The sequence below is a fragment of the Suillus fuscotomentosus genome (genome assembly GCF_016647785.1).
Source record: "Suillus fuscotomentosus strain FC203 chromosome Unknown F5891scaffold_39, whole genome shotgun sequence".
Lineage (NCBI taxonomy): Eukaryota > Fungi > Basidiomycota > Agaricomycetes > Boletales > Suillaceae > Suillus > Suillus fuscotomentosus.
Window position 1 is genome coordinate 465,960 of NW_024539551.1, and position 20,839 is coordinate 486,798.

General features: G+C 48.9%; 7 protein-coding genes across 7 annotated transcripts; 3 read left to right on the forward strand and 4 right to left on the reverse strand.

Moving 5' to 3' along the window:
- Position 1: 1 nt before the first annotated feature.
- F5891DRAFT_462722 (PIG-P-domain-containing protein) lies at positions 2–927 on the forward strand. Its single transcript, XM_041371914.1, has 3 exons — positions 2–245; positions 300–418; positions 468–927. The coding sequence occupies exons 1-3, from the start codon at positions 58–60 to the stop codon at positions 671–673; spliced, it is 513 nt and encodes a 170-aa protein (XP_041224089.1). The 5' UTR covers positions 2–57; the 3' UTR covers positions 674–927.
- Positions 639–2,711, reverse strand: F5891DRAFT_1043832 (uncharacterized protein). Its single transcript, XM_041362161.1, has 4 exons — positions 1,422–2,711; positions 954–1,366; positions 836–900; positions 639–764 (listed from the first exon to the last, which is right to left on the reverse strand). The coding sequence occupies exons 1-3, from the start codon at positions 2,539–2,541 to the stop codon at positions 859–861; spliced, it is 1,575 nt and encodes a 524-aa protein (XP_041224090.1). The 5' UTR covers positions 2,542–2,711; the 3' UTR covers positions 639–764; positions 836–858.
- A 1,236-nt stretch (positions 2,712–3,947) lies between these two features.
- On the reverse strand, positions 3,948–6,524 carry F5891DRAFT_1190899 (exodeoxyribonuclease 1; the record flags this gene model as incomplete). The annotated part of the gene is made up of 5 exons (XM_041367377.1): positions 3,948–4,163; positions 4,225–5,392; positions 5,451–6,001; positions 6,055–6,298; positions 6,364–6,524. The coding sequence occupies 5 exons, from the start codon at positions 6,522–6,524 to the stop codon at positions 3,948–3,950; spliced, it is 2,340 nt and encodes a 779-aa protein (XP_041224091.1).
- A 498-nt stretch (positions 6,525–7,022) lies between these two features.
- On the reverse strand, positions 7,023–8,950 carry F5891DRAFT_1043837 (Formyltransferase). Its single transcript, XM_041362162.1, has 6 exons — positions 8,587–8,950; positions 8,458–8,532; positions 8,323–8,405; positions 7,981–8,274; positions 7,830–7,931; positions 7,023–7,780 (listed from the first exon to the last, which is right to left on the reverse strand). Exons 1-6 carry the CDS (start codon positions 8,768–8,770, stop codon positions 7,370–7,372), a joined length of 1,149 nt encoding a protein of 382 aa, XP_041224092.1. The 5' UTR covers positions 8,771–8,950; the 3' UTR covers positions 7,023–7,369.
- Positions 8,951–9,884: 934 nt separating this feature from the next.
- Positions 9,885–11,206, reverse strand: F5891DRAFT_462927 (uncharacterized protein). Its single transcript, XM_041371915.1, has 3 exons — positions 10,956–11,206; positions 10,298–10,896; positions 9,885–10,207 (listed from the first exon to the last, which is right to left on the reverse strand). Exons 2-3 carry the CDS (start codon positions 10,812–10,814, stop codon positions 10,080–10,082), a joined length of 645 nt encoding a protein of 214 aa, XP_041224093.1. The 5' UTR covers positions 10,815–10,896; positions 10,956–11,206; the 3' UTR covers positions 9,885–10,079.
- Positions 11,207–12,398: 1,192 nt separating this feature from the next.
- Positions 12,399–12,986, forward strand: F5891DRAFT_897021 (uncharacterized protein; the record flags this gene model as incomplete). The annotated part of the gene is made up of 1 exon (XM_041373384.1): positions 12,399–12,986. A coding segment is annotated over one exon (588 nt), but the record flags the coding sequence as incomplete, so codon positions are not given.
- A 1,041-nt stretch (positions 12,987–14,027) lies between these two features.
- On the forward strand, positions 14,028–15,169 carry F5891DRAFT_955629 (uncharacterized protein; the record flags this gene model as incomplete). The annotated part of the gene is made up of 4 exons (XM_041375345.1): positions 14,028–14,369; positions 14,404–14,628; positions 14,682–14,815; positions 15,103–15,169. 4 exons carry the CDS (start codon positions 14,028–14,030, stop codon positions 15,167–15,169), a joined length of 768 nt encoding a protein of 255 aa, XP_041224095.1.
- Between the last annotated feature and the right edge of the window lie 5,670 nt (positions 15,170–20,839).

Below are 20,839 nucleotides of genomic sequence, written 5' to 3' on the forward strand. Positions count from 1 at the left end.
ACTCTAGGTTATTAATATTATTCCCAGCCTCTCTTCACTGACTTGCGTTTAGCGCCCATGGAGACCACGTATCCAGTAGCTCCATTCACTCTAGAACCACCTGATGAACGCCACAGTCGCGCACCAGAATTTTACGGTTTTGTAGCTTGGACTTCTACATCTGTCTTGTTTGTTCTGTATGTGCTGTGGGCTCTGCTCCCAGATGAACATATCGTCTGGCTCGGCGTGGAATGGTACCCGAGTAGGTGAGTCATACAACTTCTCATGAGAAAACCGCCCTTATTATGCATCATATCGAGGGAATGGACTCTGCTTCTCCCGGCATACTCCATTGTCCTCGTACTTTTGACGTACTTTGTCTATTTTGCTATCGCGATTGCACGTACACCATCCTTTTCTGACCCCAACACGTTCATTGGTGAGCAATCTCCGAAATAATACCGGCAGGAGTCTAAAACAGCAGGTAGATACCAAAGCACACCTTCCTGCGCTAGACACAAATCAGCATCTTAAACACGCGGATCCGGGTGCTATTCCTGAGCTGTACGATATTCCTATCGGAATGGTCAATCGTGTGGTGTATGGACCACACCGCTCGCGAAATGAGATCAGACCCTCAGGAGAAAGTTCGAGCAAGGCTGACAAAGTCCAAGAATCCCCTCAAACCCCATAATTTAACATTGCGGCGAATCCTAGAATACAAATGCTAGCTAATGATCGTTGGATTGTAAACTGTGCATCGAGTGTCTAATATTTGATCAAAACTAATCAATGTGTGGTCAGTCTTCACATTAGTATTAGGCAGGCATCGAGCCTCTTGTAAATAAGTACATGCCATGTGCGATTCAAAGGGAACGGCTATCTTGTGGAACGATTGGGTGGGTCGCACCGGAAATCATTCTACCCCACTAGAAATCAGCGCGATTTAATCCCCGAGCGGGGCGAAGACGGACCTGACTGGGGAGGTAGTGACGAGAACCCGCATCAGTATAATCATTGTTATTGTCGTAACGATAAGCTGATGCCTGGTTCAATGACGATGAGGGTGCCCCCGGCAACGTCATTGAGACCACAGGGCATGTGCTTTTCGAATCGTCTCCACCCGATGATTGGGAGCCGATCCACTCGGTAACGGGTTGCGTCCTCGTGACGAGGCTGTGCGGGATCCACCTGAGTCTTGTCGGTGGCCGGCCGGAATCGTGAACATGGTGATTTACGAGAGGCTCCTCAAACCCAACCATAAAGTTTGTGCCCTGAGATGGCCCCTCCATCAAAGAAGGGTTAATGCCGTGTGTCTTGAGATGGCGCTTGGCATTAGATCTCACTGCAAAGTGCCTATCGCATGATGGTACCGGACACTTGTAAGCTGTTGGACACTGCAAAGTCAAAAATAAAGGACGATTTGTTGGACTACAACGCACGCTTAGCTCCCGAGTGAGAATTCATGTGTGTGTTCAAACCGCTTGGGCGCGGGAATATTTTCGAGCAGATAGAACACTGGTGCATTTTGGACCTTTTAGATGACCCTCTCCTTCTTGGGGCTGTGTTTAGTGGAATGAAGGAGTCAATGTTTCCGTTGGAGCCCCCGAAATGAGGGATTTCATCGGGAAGGTATGACGAACACCCTTCCTTGGAAGAAGCCACCCCAATTACTGAGTTCCTCTCTATGACGTTTCCGCAGCCTCCTGCTGCTGGCCCATCATAAAAGGAACTAGGAGACAAATAGGGAGGTGAAGGCGGCGACGAAGATTCGCACGACTCTCCCGATGCGTCTTCATCAGGGTCATCAAAGCTTTCCAAGATCCTTGCGTTGTCCGGGTCTGCGACTGGTCTAAGAGACTGACGGCCCAACCGAAAGGTCATGACAGATGGTATTGAAGAATCCAGGTCGGTGACGGACATCGTCATGCCTGCATTCGGAGGAGGCGTATGAATCTGGAAATGGGCCATCATCTGGGACATGACTAGACCCGTCTCCATGTCGGAGTCGTCAGGATATGTATATTCGGCGGATGCGCTGTCTGGTGACACCTGATCCTGTCCAGTGGAACTTTGACTACCTGGGTAGTCGAGTGACTGAATGGATGTTGGGTTTATTTGCTCGTCATCCTGGTCACCGACCCATTCCCTGCAACTGGGGAGAATGTGGGAGGCACGAAGGCTAGTACGAGAGACCTGAGATGATAGAAAGGTGGAAGAGGCGAAATAATCGAAGTTTTGGAGGTCGTACTGGGCGGAGGTTTGGAATGCGGAGGTTGTCCTCTGAGAGGACTCTGGATATCCAACGGACTGTGATGATGAGGGTGATAATCGCTGTTGGTGGTCGTTCACTTCAGGCTCGTTGGTGGAACAAGAAGCCATGAAGTGCACGCTGAGGCCTTTGGGCGAAATGTCGCCGTCACCAAGATAGGAATATTGCTTGGATGTACGAGGACGGGATGATTGGATATCCGGTAACAAATGCTCTTCAATGCCATCAAAAGGCATGACTATGCCTGATATTTGACCAAGGAGCTGGGGCACATGCCCTTGGCCTCCCATAGAGCTAAGTAGTTGATGGCATGAGCGTTGTTCGAAGTGGAACAAGGATAAAAGAATGTACGAACAGTAAGGGCAGTTGACTACCTTTTTGTACCGTGGGAGGGAAGCGCGAAGGATAAATTCAGAGAAACGAGGTGTTCTAACTCGGGGCGTCCAGGGCAGTGATAGGATTCTATGTGAGGAAGAGCGCCGCCTTTTGTTTCGCCTGTAGTCAGATAAAAGCCGAGAGGCGTGTGCTCTGCGTGCGTGTCCATCAGTAAACATGAGGGCTCTCGCCTTGATCTTGCGGGGTGATATGAACGAATTGAGAGACGTGGCTTGCACCGTATGGATACTCGGAATTAGAAAAAGACCAACCCCCCCTTCGTTTGAGAACTAACCCTATTTGACGCTCCATGTCCTTTATTAGTTATGAATTGAACCTGATCCAACCCAAACAGCAAATCTCGTCAAGAATCTTGTAAAGATTTATCATATCCATCGTTCCGGAAACTGCCCTGGATACCAATTGCAAGCAGAAGTGACTTGACAATTAATGACACCGTTTGGCAATATTTTAACGAGGCAATAGCCTAACATTGCATAACATCTTCCAACGGCTGAAAAAAATATCAGAATCATATACCTCCAGAACCAGTTTCATTGGTGGGTAATTATTACTTCCATTGTTCTGGATCCGGGGAGATGGCTATGCGGGCTTTCCCCCGATGCAGCTCATTGTCGTTTGACGTAGTGCTTTTGTGACTAGGAATTTACACTCCGCGACCCCCGCGTGGCAGAGGTACGACGTTCGCTGTGGGCCTCAGCCATTGTCATTGTGAATAAAATTTCGACCTGTCAGGATGCTAATTAGCGCTCCGAGATGGAGATTGTCAAACAAAAAATCATCAAACGGTGTTCACAGACGGAATTGCGTAATACTGACTTGGTACCGGCGGACGGATTGTCGACGATTACTGGTGAAAAAAAAGTCCTTACAAATCAATCAAGCTACGCAGTCGATTAGATTCCGCTTTAATGATAATAACGGATTTAATCTGAAAGTGCTACTACTACGCAACAAAGTGCACTAGATGCCTGTATGCACAGCATGCTAAGCATGAACCGATTTCATACTACAATAAATTAAATTAGTACTTAACTGCATGTTCACCAACCTCATGTATATATTTCTACTCTGGTATCTCGGTCATTCATCATTCCACCAAATAAAATTATATACAGTGATGGACGTGAAGTAGATATCGGAAATAACGAGCTTGAATGCAGAACGCAGTGGATTCAACCTTAAAACGCTTTGCGCCTCTCGCGCGAACGACTGATTTCGTAAGTAAATTAATGAACCTTCCGATAGTAGCACCGAACAAACCTAAATCGTTCAAGGCCATTCCTACTATCGTCTCTTCTTAGCCGAGACCAGGCGACTTACCGATCACAAATTGTGGATTATTACGAATCCCCGTACCTCCCACAGCCTTCAGGGTTCTTCCATCCCTAGATGCTACTGCGCTAGACAATGGAAACCTGACCTTGGGCGGTGCAGATCCTACCCGAGTACGACAGCCAGGCTGCCGCCCATCTGGAGTGATCGTGGTCTCGCGCCTTCTTAGCACGCTAGTCTTCTATAAGCGATTAGACATGTCAGATCACGATGACAATCGTCACGGAAATGTTAATACGTACCGAAGTGCGTAAGTCCTTGTTCAGGGCCCACTTATTCCACCATCCGTTGGCGACTATCTCGGTGCGTTTTGCGCGTGCACTCGCCTCGGTCACTGTATCCTTTTCAGCCGATCCATCTGTGTCAAATTCGTCATTCGTACCGTTGTCTTCCGGAGTAATAGGACCAGTAGTGGATGATGATGATGCTGAAGTGATTATATCATCATCGATTGCATCGATATCCCAAGGCGGTTCAATGTCGAGAACATCACGCAAGTCCGGTCCTTCGATTTCATCGGCAGAACCAATGCTATTCATCGGCGGCGGCGTTTCCCGAACGAGGATACTAACCTTCTCTTTCTTAGGCGGTAAACATTGATGCAAGGCATGTCGCGTGATTGTTCTCACTGCCGTGGGGCTGGGGACGATATCAGCGCCGAAGTCGTCTCCGTCACGATGATCATGCCGTGCGGGGTTATACGGCCGTACAGGTGAAGAGAGATCAGGTGTGGCTGATCGGAAGTAGGATGGGGAAGGTGACAGGTACCCATCTTCTTGTGTAACAGGATCCCGGGGCTCTTCAAGAATTTCGTCCAATTCCTCGACTACTATAACGTTGTCGGCATGATCGGGAAGATTTTCTTTATCAGATAGGGGGTGTGGTATACGTGAACTGGGCATCAGATCGTCCTCGGGTAGTTCCACCTGCTGTTGTGACATCGATGGAAAAGGGAAGAACCTTGAATGTGTGAGGAGAGAATGGTCTGTGGAAGACGAAGCCTGATTTATTTTGATGCGTTTTGCAACGAGGTCTTCGTCAAGTATATCGACAAGTGTCCTCTTTCCGCTACCTTTACCGGGCGCTGCCGTTCTCCTTGTTGGCGCAGAATTACTACGAGTAAGGGTAGCTTTTGGCTGTGGAGCTGTAGGAATACGGTCAAATATATGGGTGTCATTGGCACTGAGGACGGAAATACCGAAGAAGGTAAGCAATCCACCACTCTCAGGCTCGGCTTTTGCTTTGCCCTTTCCTTTGACTGAACTAGGCCGATTAATATTGTTGGCCTGAAATGGGAGGGGTTTTACTGTGCGAGGTACGAAACTCGGATTGATATCAATCATCGGTAGAAGTGTCATTGGATCAACGTCCCCTTGGGCCAGTTTTCTTGCCAAAGCAGGTTCTATGTTACTTTGAGAGAAATTAATCAGTGCTCAAGTCTCCATCAAGCGATTGTTCAGAGACTGACCATCCGATATACGACTCCTCTTTATCGCCCCACTTAACTCCCGTGGGGATCTCTGTCAAGTTGACCAGTCTCTCATCCAGGGGACAATAAACACGCTGGTACAAAAACACCTTCTCCGCCAGATTATATGCTTCTAGATACCCTTTGGGCACAGACTTTCTCCCTTCAAGTCTTATAGCTTGCACAACCTGCTCTACGCTCCTATACTTCCGTAGCAAGGACCACGCAGTCTTCAGCCCGATTCCTGGAATGCTCGGCAGATAATCACATCCGCTAAGAATAGCCATAGCCCTAAACTGAGCATCCGACCATCCAAGAAGTGATATACCCCCTTCAGTAGCAGTCACTGATCCGAAGTCCTCCCTCGAGATTGAGACAATAGTGCTTGAAGTAGAATCCAGCTTGAAGAGCACCTTTCGACATCCGAAGACAAGCAAATCCGAGTCTTCGGTGATGATGCCATCCACAAGACCAACACGCTCCAAATACGCCATTTGAGCGTCGGCCTCATACGGTGCGACTACGTATGGCACATTCTCTGCGCGTAGGGCCTAAAGTGAAGAATGTATCAGGCGAATGTCTAGCCCAAGAATTGACAGCAGACTTTTATGAGTTGGTACGCCATCTGAGGAGTCACGTCGATACATTTAACAAAATATTCCCGGGCTTCTTTGTGCCTTCCCTGGGACGCCAGCGCCTTTGCCTTCGCAAGGTTTTCTTCCCTCCGCTGCTTGCGCTCAGTCTCGGTGCCCAGCTTTGCCGGGAGTGGCCCACCGTCGAACACAATATACGGACGAATTTTGTGATGGCGCAATAACCGAACACGTTGCATAGCATAATCAACATACCTAGTTGAGAAGGTGAGCATACTGGCAACCACGAACCGCCCCGGGACAAGCAGGAAAACACTGACTTCGTAGAGGGCTTTCCAGTGGCTATCTCAGTGGCACAGGCGTATACACCTCGGTGAAGCCAGACATAAGCATCCACCGCAAGTGTTTGACCAGCGAAGTCTGAGAGGTGTCGGTGAAGCTGGATTGATTTCAGCAAGGGTAAAAGCCCAGATATTCCCATGATTAAATATATGTAGTTGGGGCGCACTGAGTGGCTCAGAAAGCCCTAACAGATGTGCAGAGTATTGGGAATGGACGACTCTTTGGACTAGTAGTACTGTAACCAGTGGACCATTATGAACAAACAAGAACAAAGAGACGCGTCGCGTCAAACGAAACTTGACAACGCATTTCATGACCGCGACACTCAACATATCTGAGCTGTCCACCATGGCACAGATGGCCAAACACATGTCGTCGTCATCATCACTCATCGATCATTATCAAGTGATTCAAGTCTTCTTCAAGTGATGGTAATCAGATTGTTTGGAGTTGTATCCTTTGACCGTAATCAGGGACACAGCCTACTTCGTTCAAGTTGCAAATAGTATCAGTCGGTTCGCATCCTCTACTCGATCTGCCGCCGTTGGGCCATTTTTATGTGCGCAATAAGTACTACTCTGGGATAGTGTCGAGATCGTTGTCAGATGCTTGTGGAAAGGGAGCTTATCGGTGGCTCTATCGCAAACCCCTTCACGTTTACTGCAGGTGATGTATTACATGTAATTGTTTGCGTGCTGATCGGACCGAGCTAACGCTCATTGGACAAACCTACCACACACTCCTTCGAGGGTTGTAATACAGGCACAGGATTAGACCCGATACAAACCTAATTTGCTCCTGAACCACATGCATCCACACGAGGCACTTCAGTGACAATCATTATCCATAGACCCGGGATTGTGGCGGACCTTTCCCGGACTGCGCAGTATGCTTCTCTGAATATGAATCGAACCCGGCCTCCGTAGCAAGCGCTCGAGAAGTACTTCCTTAAGAGTAAGTGATATACCGACATGAAAGAATCCTCTAGAGAAGTTTCAGCATACCCTCGTGCAGCACGCCTAGCCCCTTAACCCCATTCCACCATTCCTTCGCAGTCAGAAGGGCACGATCTTGGGACTTTAACTTTAAAACACTCAGCCACTTCCCGTCAGCACAATTTATAAGTATCGTGCGTGTGTGCGGCGAATACACTGCCCAGCCAGGCTCGACAGGACCCAAGTCATCATGGCTCTTGGAGACACTGAGATGGTGCAGCTGAAGAGTGCGTCCATCGTGCATCGTAGTCGTAATAGGACGTTGATGTGAAATGGCGAGAGAAAGTCGGACTATGTCCAACGCAGTTTGGGACGTAAAATCAACCCGTGCATCGGAGGCGGATATTGCAGAAGCATGTGGGGTGATAGATGAGACTGGAGGTTGCGGGATGCTGCTAGCCTGATGGAAACGTAAACATTTAGAATCAGCCAAGTTTCCGTGTACTAACCTTTCCTAGTAACATATCCCGAAGTACTGTGACAAGTAAGTCTCCTCCTATTCGGGCCAGCTCTACCGACATCAAAGGAAATGTCGCGTTTTCTGGAACAACCTGCAGTAAGATGAATTATGCATGATTATTTGCTCGCCGTATTACTTGCCATGCTCTTGCAAGCCCACACGCTTCCCGCATCAATCCCTTCCTTCTTCTCCATCATATCAATAACGCACACACCTGTCACATTGTCTCCCCGCATCAAAGCTCTCTGGATGGGCGCCGGACCTCGATATGCAGGCAGTAAGCTTGGATGAACATTGAGTCGCTGACCTGGTAGAAAGATACGTAGGAGCGAAGGGCGGAGAATACGTCCGAAGGAAGCAGTGACAAGAAAACGAGTTTCATTGGCAGGGTCAGAGAAGTGAGGTTCGTTGGTATTCGTAAATGGTGGAGGAGGCTGCATAGAACATAAGACCGGTTCAGCAAGAAAAAAAGTAACACGCACCATCCAATCCCTGAAGTCAACCTTTCGTCGTGGTATAGTGTGAACTGGAACCTCAAGAGATTCCCCAAGTTGTTTAAGTGGAGCTGTTGAGGCGGCCGTAGGTATGTTACTACTATGAAAAAAGTGCATACGCACAAATTGACAAATGAGAACCCCGTCGGCCAGTTTTCACGTCTGGGTTAGTAGCGATTGAGATGGACTTCCAAACATCTATATCACCGGTCAACATAACCTTGGATTGCCCATGTCATGAGCTACACTAACCTCGGGCGTCATGCAATTGCTTGAAAACGCTACAAGAGAATTCGTCGCGACCGAAGAACAGGATGTCGAATGGCTTCTTTGCAGCCGCAGTACTACTATAGAAATGGGCGTTCAAGCAATTTATTAACAGGCGTCTCCGCGTGGAATTGACCCGCACAGAGTTATAGACCGATTGACTGTGCATATCCGATCTTCGATGGACACCTACACACCGAAGCTGATCTGCAAGGGTAAGGTATTGATTGGAGGAAAGTGGGTCATGCAACCAATGCAACAGTGGCAAGGCATCCGCCGAGCCTTCGGGTCGGCGAAACTTTCCTCGATTTGCCACTTCGCCTCCTTTCTTTGGTACAATATGTCCCGGAGGTTGGCTAAGAATTACATGCGACAGGTCACAAGTGATAGGTTTATAACTTTTTATATTTCCCTTACTGTTTGACCAGTACTTCCAGCAATTCTTCGCGTTCGTCATATGATCCCGCCTTACTTCTTGCAGCAACCTTGCTCACTTGTAGTCATGCTTGCTTCTTATGCCCGCCAGCCAGCAGATCTTTAGAACTTTGAGGTTTTGAGGACCAGGCTAGTGTCTGAAGCAAAACTCTTTCATTCTGCCACGTGGCATGGCAGAAGTCAAATCATGCTGTGCAGAATGTGGCAGGCCATCAAGGTTTTGTACAAAGACATTGGCAAATTGGCAATGGTGCCAGCAGCGCACAGAAACGAGTCCTTGGCAGGTAGTAACTACCTATGCATCATTGACAATGAACATTGCAACGCAGGGCAACGGAGAAAAACACTTTCTATCACTAAGTTTCAAGGAAGAATGGACAAATGGCAGATTGGCTCTTATATCCATCCTCGGATGCGAGCACCGGGGCCGTTCAGAGGAGAAGCATAGAGGCTCTTATTGCGGTACTCTGAGTCACCAGGTGCGTGCGCATCAGATCACTGCTCTGATAGTCAACACGATTTAGGTACGTACGCTTGAAGATTCGTGACTCAGGGACATGATCACGCTGTATTGCTGAGCGCCCTGGACGAGGTAAAACTGGTGTGGTGGAAATCACAACGTGCGCTGGTGATGACGGGGAAGGCATCGGCATCCAGTTGACATCTATGATTCATTGAAACAAGGCACCTTCTGTTGTTTAACCTGAAGGTCTAACAGGAGGGGAAACGCACCCTCTGGTTGGAAGGCAGTGATTGTGGGTCCTTTCTGTTTCCTCCTTAGGACGCCAACCTCAGCGTCAACTTGACAGAAAGTAATAGTGGTGGAGGGAGAATGGATACCATCTACATTTTCCATGATGTTGCGTCAGCTTCGTCAATGAGAAGTCGATCGACTCCTACCCTTGAAATTTATGAATTCCCCAGATGGGGGTGATAAATGCAGTACCTTGGGGTCGGAAGGAGTAGTAGTCCCAACCCATTGGACACAGGGTGTCGAAGTCTTGAACACGTCAGAGTCCTATTGGTCAAGAGACGAGCACATGTCAACAATCATGAAAGAACGGTGACGTCGAGACGTTGAATAAATCCACCTGGAAACGCCCAACCGATATTGGTGAAGAACACGGGGACGGGACTACCGCATCATTTTCGTTATTCTGCGGGATGGTGTCTTCATCAGTCAAGAACATACCGTAGGTTTCCAAATATTATAAGAGCATGTGAGCGTCAGAATGTAAAGTCATTAGTGGGACTCACATACCTTGAAGCTGCATAATACGACGGCCCACCGCCGCCATCGCTTTTACCCGACGAGCTTCTTTGGCAGCCTGGTCTGATAATCGAACGCCATGATGTACCTTCACGGCGTCTAATGTAAGAGAAGATACTCTGGACTGAAACGCCCCAAATTTCTTTGTCATCTGTTCGCGCAAGAGTGCAACTTCTTTCTCGGTGCGATTTTGGTCTTTGACCTGGTCAACGATCTGACTACGAAGCTGATCCAACGATACATTGGTCTTAGTATCATTTATCGAAGCCAAGTCCGAAAGTTTTTGAAGGTCCTGACGCAAAGCAGCGTAGTCTTTCTTGCAATCGATATGTTCCTGAATCTGAGTACTGGATTGAACACGAAGACATTCCTGGGGAGCGTCAAACTCTGTGTAACTCCGCGCGCGTTCAGCAAGTGGTTGGCGGTCTGGACTAACGTGATTTGTGCACGCCTGCAGTGTACCGACCGTGTCACGCAGCGCGCTCACTTGACCCTCCTGGACGGTCATGATGCTGGACAGGTGGTGTAACTTTCGACCCAATTCCTCACTATCAAATGATACCTCGGTATGGGTCTGCAATGCTTCGTCTCTGAACTGTGCCAAAATCGATTCATGAGCGTTGATAAGCAAAGCGATTTTATACTCAACTGCAGACAATGATGACTCGAGTGAGGCAACAGAACGACGCAGTGACAATATGTCTCGTGAGATAGAAGCCAATTGACCTGAGAAGAGGAGGAGAAACTGGTAGAGCAGAGCAGAGGATGCAGTGGAAGATGTTGTGTCCGAAAAACCCAAAAGATAGCCAGGGTCACGGGTGGAAGGATCTTCTATGAAGCCTTCACTAGTACCAGTATGATCAAAGAAGCCCATATTTGAAGCGAACGCGCGGGTGTTCGACGGTCCGCACGAAGAGCCGTTTAATAGTCTGTTGAACGGAAAAAAGATGATCGTATCGGTCAGACCAGTGGCTAGAGACACTCCGCGAGCCTCAAGGGCAGAGAGGAAGGCAACAAGGGAAAGAAACTGAAGAGGATCAACAGCCATGCTGCAGCTGATCGAATGGATAGCACTTCCTACAGAAATTTGTGAGGAAACGGACTCGCGAAATGTGGAGACTCAACAGATATATATATATTTTGAATCGAATCGAGACTGGTCTGCTTCATGATCGGTCAGTTCTAAAATCTGTGCTAGGTCTCCAGTAGAGAAATCCGCTCCCGGTGTTGAGTCCTTGAAAGGGAGAGAATGTAGGTGTAAGTTGTCAGGCAGCGATAACAACAACAAGACGAAGAGTCCAAGCCGTCCACTATCGTAAGTCGTTGTGCTGTATAGCACATCGAGTCGAGATCGAAACGTCGAGTCAAGGCATAGATCATAGTATAGTTGAGAATGGTGCATATAGGCTACGCGTAAGAAGATATTGACGGTGCCATATGCATATGACACGCATGAAATGTTCGAGCCTGCCAGGTAGCCGACATCTCCGTTCATGACCTGATTTTGAAAACGTCCATTGGTTTCTGACGCAGATTACAGAACTGCCATTCAGTACAAGTCAAAAAGCTTTCACATCACTTGTAGTATTAGGCCCGTGACGGCAACATGGACGGCGATAGGGTGCGGTGTAAAATTCAATAATTTTTAACAGCGGTTAATTAACCGAGTTATTAACCGGGTTATTAACTGTAAATAATTCAACGCTGGAGGGACACCGGTCAAGAACTGTAAATAATGTACCATGTCCTACCATGGCATCCTAGGCATGCCGTTATATCAAATTTGTCCTGATTTGCCTCGTGTTGGGTGGATAAAGGCTCGTAGAATCTCATACTGACATATTTGTGTCATTCCAGCCATTGGGTTGCACCTGAATCATACTAATATGTTTTCGGAGTGTCGGACGACGGAGTGATTGGGATAATAGATATGTCAATCAAAATTCTACTGATCTAACTTTTTGCTTGTATCGCAGACCTCCTTACAGATTTGACGGCTATGAGTGGTTCAGTGCTCGACACCTCAGTTCCATCTGAAACAGTTCATGATGGCCTTATTCCGAGTTCTGCAGCAGCCGATTTTTGCCTTTTACTGGCAAAGCTCCCCTTGGAAGGCAATGTGCTTGGCTTTCGTGACACAGCTCCTGTTTCCAAGCTGTCGCAGCTTGCCTCACATGTCTGGCTTAGTGATACCACAGTCAACATGATGCTCGACATCATCCGGCAACCCATCTCTACCAACTCGTACCTCTCCTCCCGTCACGACATTGTTCTGTGCTACACGGCTACCAAAATTCAGTCTGTTTACGGCTTGCGTGACAACATTGATTATCCCAACTCAAAGGACTGCGGAGAACTGCCACGTTTGGGATCTGATCTCGCAGGCGGGTTAAAGGATAGCATCAGTACACTTTGTCTTATCAATGGCAACCACTGGGTGGCCATTGTAGTCAACCAGAGTGAGAGAAAGGTATTGTATGGTGATCCAGGAGGTTCGGGAGCACCTGTGGCGCTTCGTCAAGCCATAGATTGGTGGTTGAAAAATCACTTTACCGAAAGCTTTGCCTGGGTTCGCCTCCCTTGCACCCACCAGCACGATTCCCATTCCTGTGGTGTTCTTGCTGTCAATGTGATTGCGCACCACCTCCTTCCTGCGACATTCCCACTCATATCACCAACATTGCGAGATGTTGACATCGCTCGCATCACCTTTGGCCATCAAATTGTAAACAAGCACCTTTCTGCGGTATGTAGTCTTGACGTTAAAATGGTAATGCATTGCTTACAATCAGTCTTACAGCTTGCCTCGATAACTCAAAGCAGCACGGACAGCAATACCACACAGTCGTCAGCGACAATCCAACTCATGAGCGAAGACCACTCGCAACCTCAAGGGACCTTCAAACCAGGCTGTGAAGCTGGGGAAAAAGGCGAGTCTCTTTCACTAAATCCACAGACTCATGATGCTGATCTTGACCCACCATCTCTCAGCCAAAGTCCGTCGCACCAAAAAAACATGTCAACAACGACTCAGATGCAGACAACATTTCCGAGGCAAGTGATGGGTTTGAAGGGGAATTATCCGACGATGATGAGACTCAACGCCCCATTGGTGGTCGCTCTGTTGGTCGTCCACCGACTGCTTTGTTAACGAAGATCACGCAACTCTGTCATGAAAGTGGTGACCGGGAGAAGAAGCGAGTCAGATGTAAAGGTTCTGGCTGCCGAAAGAGTTGGGTCGCACCACGTAATCATGCACGCATCCTCAAGCATGGTGCTCACTGTACCAAGTTGACAGCTGACAACAGAGCCGAGGCGAACAAGCTCTTGAATAAGGGCAGTCTTGCTGAAAAAGTCAACCAGCTCATGCGACAAGAGGTGGAACTACAGGAACCGCCACCCAAGCGCTTGAAGTCAAGCAATTCTGTTGGAAGAGAGGTTGTGAAGAAGACAGCACTAGATGTTCGATTTGGGGATCATGGCCGCAAGCTTTTGCAAGCTCGTCTCGATGATTCAATTGTTCGTCTTATCTGCATCACAGGTGTTCCTCCTTCGATCGTCGATTACAAGCAGTGGAAAGATATGTTCGCAATCGCAAATTCAGCCTATTGCCCAACAAGCAGCTCAACATTTATCGACAGCTATATTCCTGCAGAAGCTGGCTGTGTACGCACACTCAGCATCGAGTATCTGAAAACCCGCTTTCATCTCACTATCTCATATGACGGAGGTACCACAAAATTTCCTCAGTCAGTCTATACCATTCACTTCACGACACCAGGAAGGTCAAAGCTTTCTCATTGAAGGCAACAATGCCACAGCCGAGTCAGCAACAGGTGAATATATCTCGCAGGCACTTCTCAATGCGATGAAACTTGTTGGACAGCTCCGCTTCTCCGGAATTGCATCTGACAGTGCTGGGAACACGAAATTGGCACGACAATTGGTCTGCGCTGCGGTGCCCACCATCATACCCATGGCAGATGTATGTCACCATCTCAACCTCTTGTGCAAAGATCTCTCGCAACTTTCAATGTTTACGACAGGTAAGTTTTTGAAGTTAGTTGATGTCTTCTCACCTTATGTTGCCGTTACAGGTCATCAAACATATTCGAGCTATCGTGTCGTTTTTCCGCAAGTCAACTCATGGAACTTACCAATTGAGTAAGATTCATGAATGCCTGAAGATATCACGAGGGCTCGAGGGCATTGGAAAAACTCGGTTTGCCACCATCTGTGCATCAGCTATCTCTGTACAATGGTGCCTTCCAGCATTGAGGGAGCTCGTCGACAACCCACAAAAATTCAAGTTCCCACCAAAGGTAAGTATATACCAATCCCTACATAAGCTACATACTCATGTCATGTCCAACAGAAGGCTAGCATGGTTGACCTCCTGAAGAAGCATAGTCATGCAGGTACTCTGTTTGAACTTGATCTCAATCATTTAGTCAAGGTCCAGAGCCCAATTGCGAAGTCTATCGTATGCCTCGAATCTTCTCAATCGGTGTAGAGAATCATGCCTCTCATGGCGTGATATGGTAGTTTTCACCAAGGAGTATACAGCACGAACTCATAGCATTACTCTGTGCGCTACCCGCAGCTTTCCCATGCAACGCGCACCATGCGCGCACCATTCCCGCGCTTCACGATGTATACGCGCGCGCGCGTTCCCGCGCTTGTGCGCCCTATAGCGCCAGCCATCCAGATGCATCCATCCACTGTCCACCAAGCTCCCTAGTATGTATATTTCCATTTCCTTTATTAGCATAGTTCCACCTTTATTTTTATCATAGTTTCTCACTCATATATATTTTTACATACCTACTCGGTAGCGCTTCGGCTCCGCATGAGCGCGCTTAGGCGCGCTATATAAGCGCTAGCAGTACATACTACACTGGACCTACTTTTTCCTACTTTTCACTTACTAGTTACTACCCACTTACTACTTAGCAGAATATAGTAGAAAGCTATTCCTTTACATTTTGCACTCTTATATCTCTTATCTTGCTTTATATCACTACTTAAGCTTAGTTTCTCATTTCCGCATACGCGCGCGCACTTTCCCGCACTTCGCGCTAATACGCGCGCGCGTTCCCGCGCCTTTGTACCTTGCGCGCTCCTGCGCTTTCTCGCGCTTCGCTGAAGCGCACACTTCTAGATCCTTGCTGCACTCACTTCCCCTATAGGGTCGAACGCACTTGCTTCTCAAGTAACGCAGACTAGGCAGCGCGCGACCTTACAACTTTTACAGATACAGTCAGGAGCTTCTTTTGTTCCTCATTGTATTGTAGTTTCTACAACTGGAGCCCACCGCGAGGGGAGCAGTCAGCAAGATCTAGTTCCACGCATTTCGCGCATACAGGTCAATATCTTTGCATTTCAAAAGCTAATCATTTTCTAGTCACGCATTCTCGCGCCTTGCGCGCGCGCAATATTCCCACGCCTGTGCGCCTCGCGCGCGCACCTTTCTCGCACTTCACACTATTTAACGCATAAAGGTCAATCTCTTTGCATATTCAAAAGCTAACCAATTTCTAGTCACGCATTCTCGCGCCTTGCGCGCGCGCTTTCCCACCCCTATACGCCTCGCACGCGCCTGCGCTCTTTCACACTGCAATGCCTTATAGAATGCCCATCCGCGGCACAGCAAACGCGCCCAAGTTCGACGGCACTACAGACAACCTCGCCGAGTTTATTGATACCTATGAGCAGCTCGCTGATGAAGCAGGACTCCAAGGACTCGACCGCATCAAAGGTATTATCCGCTACCTTGAGCGCGACGATCGAGAACTATGGGGCGGAATGCCTGAAGCGCAAGTAAGCGATTACGACGCCTTCTTAGACGAGGTAAAGGTAATGTATCCTGGATGGGATGGTAAAAGACGCTATGCGCTCGCGGACTTGCGCGCCATCGCGCGCGAATACGCTAACAAACCAATGTCTTCTTGCACAGAACTAAGCAATTACCTGCGCGCATTCAGGAAGATTATGCAGCCACTCATGGATGAAGACCGTATTGGAAAGGCCGAACGCGACCGCTTATTCATGGAAGGAATCCCTAGCGATGCTCAGGCGCAAATCCGCTTGCGCCTTATGATCAAATTCCCTGACCACCATCCATACGACCCATACCCATTCATGGACGTCTTTGCAGCTGCGCAATTCCTATTACCTGCGCGCGCTTTTCCCGCGCCAAGCATGCCAGTAAGTGCGCCAGTTAGCGCACCCATGGTAGCGCCAAGCATGCCAGATACGACCATCAGCGCTAATGTGACAGCTGGACTCTTCTATCGCACACCCTCAGAAGTTGTACTTGACAAAAAGCCACCAGTTCCTATTCACGCGCCTCGCGCGCGCGCCTTTCCCGCGCCTTCGCGCGATTCACGCGCACCTCAAGCATCAACTATGCCAGCATGCAAAGCTATACCAGACTACATCACTTTAGATCACGAACTCGAGCGCGCGCTCGCGAAGCGCAACCAGAAGCGCACTGCAGGCGCCTCTTCACCTCCATCATCATCTACTTCATCACCTGTTTTGCATGCTAACAATTCTCCTTTGCAATCCGCACCATCACCATCACCATCAATCGTATTGCAAGTCAGGGATGACTCTAAATATCTATTGCACACTAACGCGCCAGTTGAAACACGCGCGTCTATCGCTATCACATCGCGCGCGCCTATCGCTATCACCTCGCCAGCAGTCAGGAATGACTCTAATCATCTATTGCACACTAATGCACCGCTAGAAACACGCGCGCCTATCACTCTCGCATCGCTCAAGGAAGAAACCTCGCCAATCGCACCATTGCCATCACCGCTATCACCATCCACATCATCAGAGGTCAGGGATGACCCTAAACATCTATCGCGCCTTAGCGCGCCTATAGAGGAGCCGCCTATCGCATCAGAGGCTCAAGTCGCACCTTGCATCAACCAGAGTTTGTCTCTGGAAATTCCAGATGTCACTCACGATCACGCACACATCGCGCTTTTTGCTTCCAGTGACTATCGCATGCCGGTAAAGCATCCGTGCATCACGCTGCCCAACCACCAAGCAGAGCATGTCTCAGGCGACCCTGGCGCAACTCAGGCGCACCATATTGCGCCTGAGGACGCGCAATGCGTGCGCCTAGAGGCAGTGTATATTTTTCCTCATCTTGTTTCGCGCTTTTTGTCCCTTTCATGTTTAAAGCTCTTAAGGAGCTATATGACGCTTCCAAACACTTTAGGTTCATCTTCGCACCACCCCTTGTTCACGCGCCATGATTACGCGCATCGCGCAATATGCGCGCGCATTCCCGCGCCTCGCGCATTCATAAATTTAGCAGAGTTTTCACATTATCGTGTTTCAATCACTTCCCCCCTTTTAAACCGCATTTCTATCATTCAACACAAAGTATATTTCAATCAGCCATCCAGGCGCGACTTAGGCGCGCGCCTGACACATACATATGCGCCTAACTCCCCTATCATCATCTTTAACTTTGCACTTCCCACATTTATTCACATTCTGCGCGCTTTTGCTTACCATGTCAATTTCATTCCTGCGCGCCTTGATGCGCACTATTCTCCTTCACCTATGCGCCTATTGCGCCTTGATATACCACCCTTACAGCCCATTGGCGCAACATTTGCGCCTAATTCTTCACTATACATGTCTCTCGCTAATGCATTTGCAGAGAAATGGCCGTTCCTCGCGTGTTCGGCCAATATAATTAAATTCGCGCGAAATCGCACCAAGGCGCGCACATCGCGCGCATCCTATCAGCTTGTAGGGCGCCCCTACACCCCTTGCAGCGCCTCCCATTGGCGCGCCTTCAACCTGCAGCGCGTTGTGCAGGAATTCATTCTGCCAGTTACAAGCCCCCCCCAAGCGCGCCAGCCTCGCTCATTCCAACCCTACCTTGGGTAAAGCGTCAGCTCGCAAGAGACGCGAAGCGCGCTAGTCACGCGCACTCGCACGCGCTCAAGGAGGAGGATCAAGTGCCTCAGCCGCGCATCAAAGGAGGAACATATACCAACGCTGTTTCATAGGATATTGTTTGTTTTACCCTGGGTTTCGTCCAGCGCTTTCATTTTCATTTTCTCTCATTATAATGCTGTCCAAAGAACTAATAACACACTGATATATATGCATATAGGAATCACTTAGAAGAACATAGAAGAAAAAACAATCATAGAACGTGCCTGCCTAGCTCAATAGTATATTTTCTCTTCGCATGCATGATGCGGCACCATGCTCCTTTTTACCTTAGAACGCGCACATATACGCGCAATCTTCCCGCGCACATACGCTTCACGCGCACGCGTGCGCGCTTCCCGCGCCTTTCTCATAGGAAGGTGTAGATGTTGACAGCTGCACGAAGAAGACAAGTCGGATAGGACATCCGCAAAGTTTACCATTTTCCCTTCATATTTTCACTTATAGTTTTACTCATGCTGTTCAAACCTTTAGCAACTAATATTTAGCACGCCTAGTAGGACTTGGTTTGGACATGGATTGGATTGCTCCTGGACTGCGCCACTTCGCGCCATCCCCACAGAATACAACACATGCGACACTCATGCGCGTTCTCGCGCCTTGCGCGCGCGCACTTTCCCGCGCTATATGGATATGCGCGCATCTCGCCCACGCTTTGCGCGCCACATCCATATCACCCTTGCATCATTGCCCCACACCCATGGCACATTAATCACATCAGAGTCACCCTCGCAATCCACCATGCTACGCTTCATTCCCGCGCCTTCACGCATAGCGCGCGCACATTCTCGCGCCTCGCGCGTAACATGCGCGCAACTTCCTGCGCTTCACACATACCATTCTTATGATCACGCATTCATCGCCCAACAACCAAAGCATCGTACATGCATCGCACATGCATACTATCACGCGAAACCCTCACCACACACGCACTGAGTGGGGACACTCAGAATTTAAGTCCCTGGGAGATGTAGAGAATTATGCCTCTCATGGCGTGATATGGTGCTTTACACTAGGAAGTACATAGCACGAACTTGTAGCGTCACTCTGTGCACTACCCACAGCTATCTCTATATGACGCGCAGCTTTCCCGCGCAACGCGCGCCATGCGCGCACCATTCCCGCGCTTCGCGATGTATACGCGCGCGCGCGTTCCCGCGCTTGCGCGCCCTATGGCGCCAGCCATCCAGAAGCATCCATCCACTGTCCACCAAGCTCCCTAGTGCGTATATTTCCATTTCCTTTATTAGCATAGTTCCACCTTTATTTTTATCATGCATTCTCACTCATATATATATTTACATACCTACTCGGTAGCGCTTCGGCTCCGCTTGACCGCGCTTAGGCGCGCTATATAAGCGCCAGCAGTACATACTACACTGGACCTTACTTTTCCCTTGAACTTACTAGTTATCACCCACTATTTACTTAGCAGTACATAGTAGAAGTCTATTGGTCTACACTTTGCATCTATCTTTTCTTATATTGCTTTATATCATCACTTAAGCTTAGTCTCTTTTATTTCCGCTTACGCACGCGCGCTTTCCCGCGCTTCGCGCTAATACGCGCGCGCGTTCCCGCGCCTTCGTACCTTGCGCGCACTTGCGCTTTCTCACGCTTCGCTGAAGCGCGTACCTCTAGATCTTCGCAGCACTCGCTTCCCCTAGGGTCGAACGCACTTGTCTCCTCAAGAATAGCAGACTAGGTAACGCGCGACCTCACAACATTTTATAGATACAGTTAGGAGCATCCTTGTTCCTCATTGTATTGTTGTTTCTACAACTGGAGCCCACCGCGAGGGGAGCAGTCAGCAAGATCTAGTTCCGCGCATTTCGCGCATACAGGTCAATATCTTTGCATTTCAAAAGCTAATCATTTTCTAGTCATGCATTCTCGCGCCTTGCGCGCGCGCAATATTCCCACGCCTGTGCGCCTCGCGCGCGCACCTTTCTCGCACTTCACACTATTTAACGCATAAAGGTCAATCTCTTTGCATATTCAAAAGCTAACCAATTTCTAGTCACGCATTCTCGCGCCTTGCGCGCGCGCTTTCCCACCCCTGTGCGCCTTGCGCGCGCACCTTTCACGCACTTCAATGCCCTTCAGAATGCCCATCCGCGGCACAGCAAACGCGCCCAAGTTTGATGGCACTACAGACAACCTTGCCGAGTTTATTGACACCTATGAGCAGCTCGCTGATGATGCAGGACTCCAAGGACTCGACCGCATCAAAGGTATTATCCGCTACCTTGAGCGCGACGATCGAGAACTATGGGGCGGAATGCCTGAGGCGCAAGTAAGCGATTACGACGCCTTCTTAGACGAGGTAAAGGTAATGTATCCTGGATGGGATGGTAAAAGACGCTATGCGCTCGCGGACTTGCGCGCCATCGCGCGCGAATACGCTAACAAACCAATGCCCTCTTGCACAGAATTAAGCAATTACCTGCGCGCATTCAGGAAGATTATGCAGCCACTCATGGACGAAGACCGTATTGGAAAGGCCGAACGCGACCGCTTATTCATGGAAGGAATCCCTAGCGA

Coding starts and splice junctions, on each gene's coding strand:
- F5891DRAFT_1043837 (XM_041362162.1), bottom strand. CDS start 8,770: ATGCACAGTCAATCGGTCTATAACTCTGTGCGGGTCAATTCCACGCGG. Junction 8,275..8,322: donor TTGACTTCAGGGATTGGATG/GTGCGTGTTACT, acceptor TGTTCTATGCAG/CCTCCTCCACCATTTACGAA. Junction 7,932..7,980: donor TGTGGGCTTGCAAGAGCATG/GCAAGTAATACG, acceptor ATCTTACTGCAG/GTTGTTCCAGAAAACGCGAC.
- F5891DRAFT_1043832 (XM_041362161.1), bottom strand. CDS start 2,541: ATGGGAGGCCAAGGGCATGTGCCCCAGCTCCTTGGTCAAATATCAGGC. Junction 1,367..1,421: donor TTCTCACTCGGGAGCTAAGC/GTGCGTTGTAGT, acceptor AGTGTCCAACAG/CTTACAAGTGTCCGGTACCA. Junction 901..953: donor GTCACTACCTCCCCAGTCAG/GTCCGTCTTCGC, acceptor CTAGTGGGGTAG/AATGATTTCCGGTGCGACCC.
- F5891DRAFT_462722 (XM_041371914.1), top strand. CDS start 58: ATGGAGACCACGTATCCAGTAGCTCCATTCACTCTAGAACCACCTGAT. Junction 246..299: donor GTGGAATGGTACCCGAGTAG/GTGAGTCATACA, acceptor CATCATATCGAG/GGAATGGACTCTGCTTCTCC. Junction 419..467: donor TGACCCCAACACGTTCATTG/GTGAGCAATCTC, acceptor AACAGCAGGTAG/ATACCAAAGCACACCTTCCT.
- F5891DRAFT_462927 (XM_041371915.1), bottom strand. CDS start 10,814: ATGACCGTCCAGGAGGGTCAAGTGAGCGCGCTGCGTGACACGGTCGGT. Junction 10,208..10,297: donor TCGTATTATGCAGCTTCAAG/GTATGTGAGTCC, acceptor TGACTGATGAAG/ACACCATCCCGCAGAATAAC.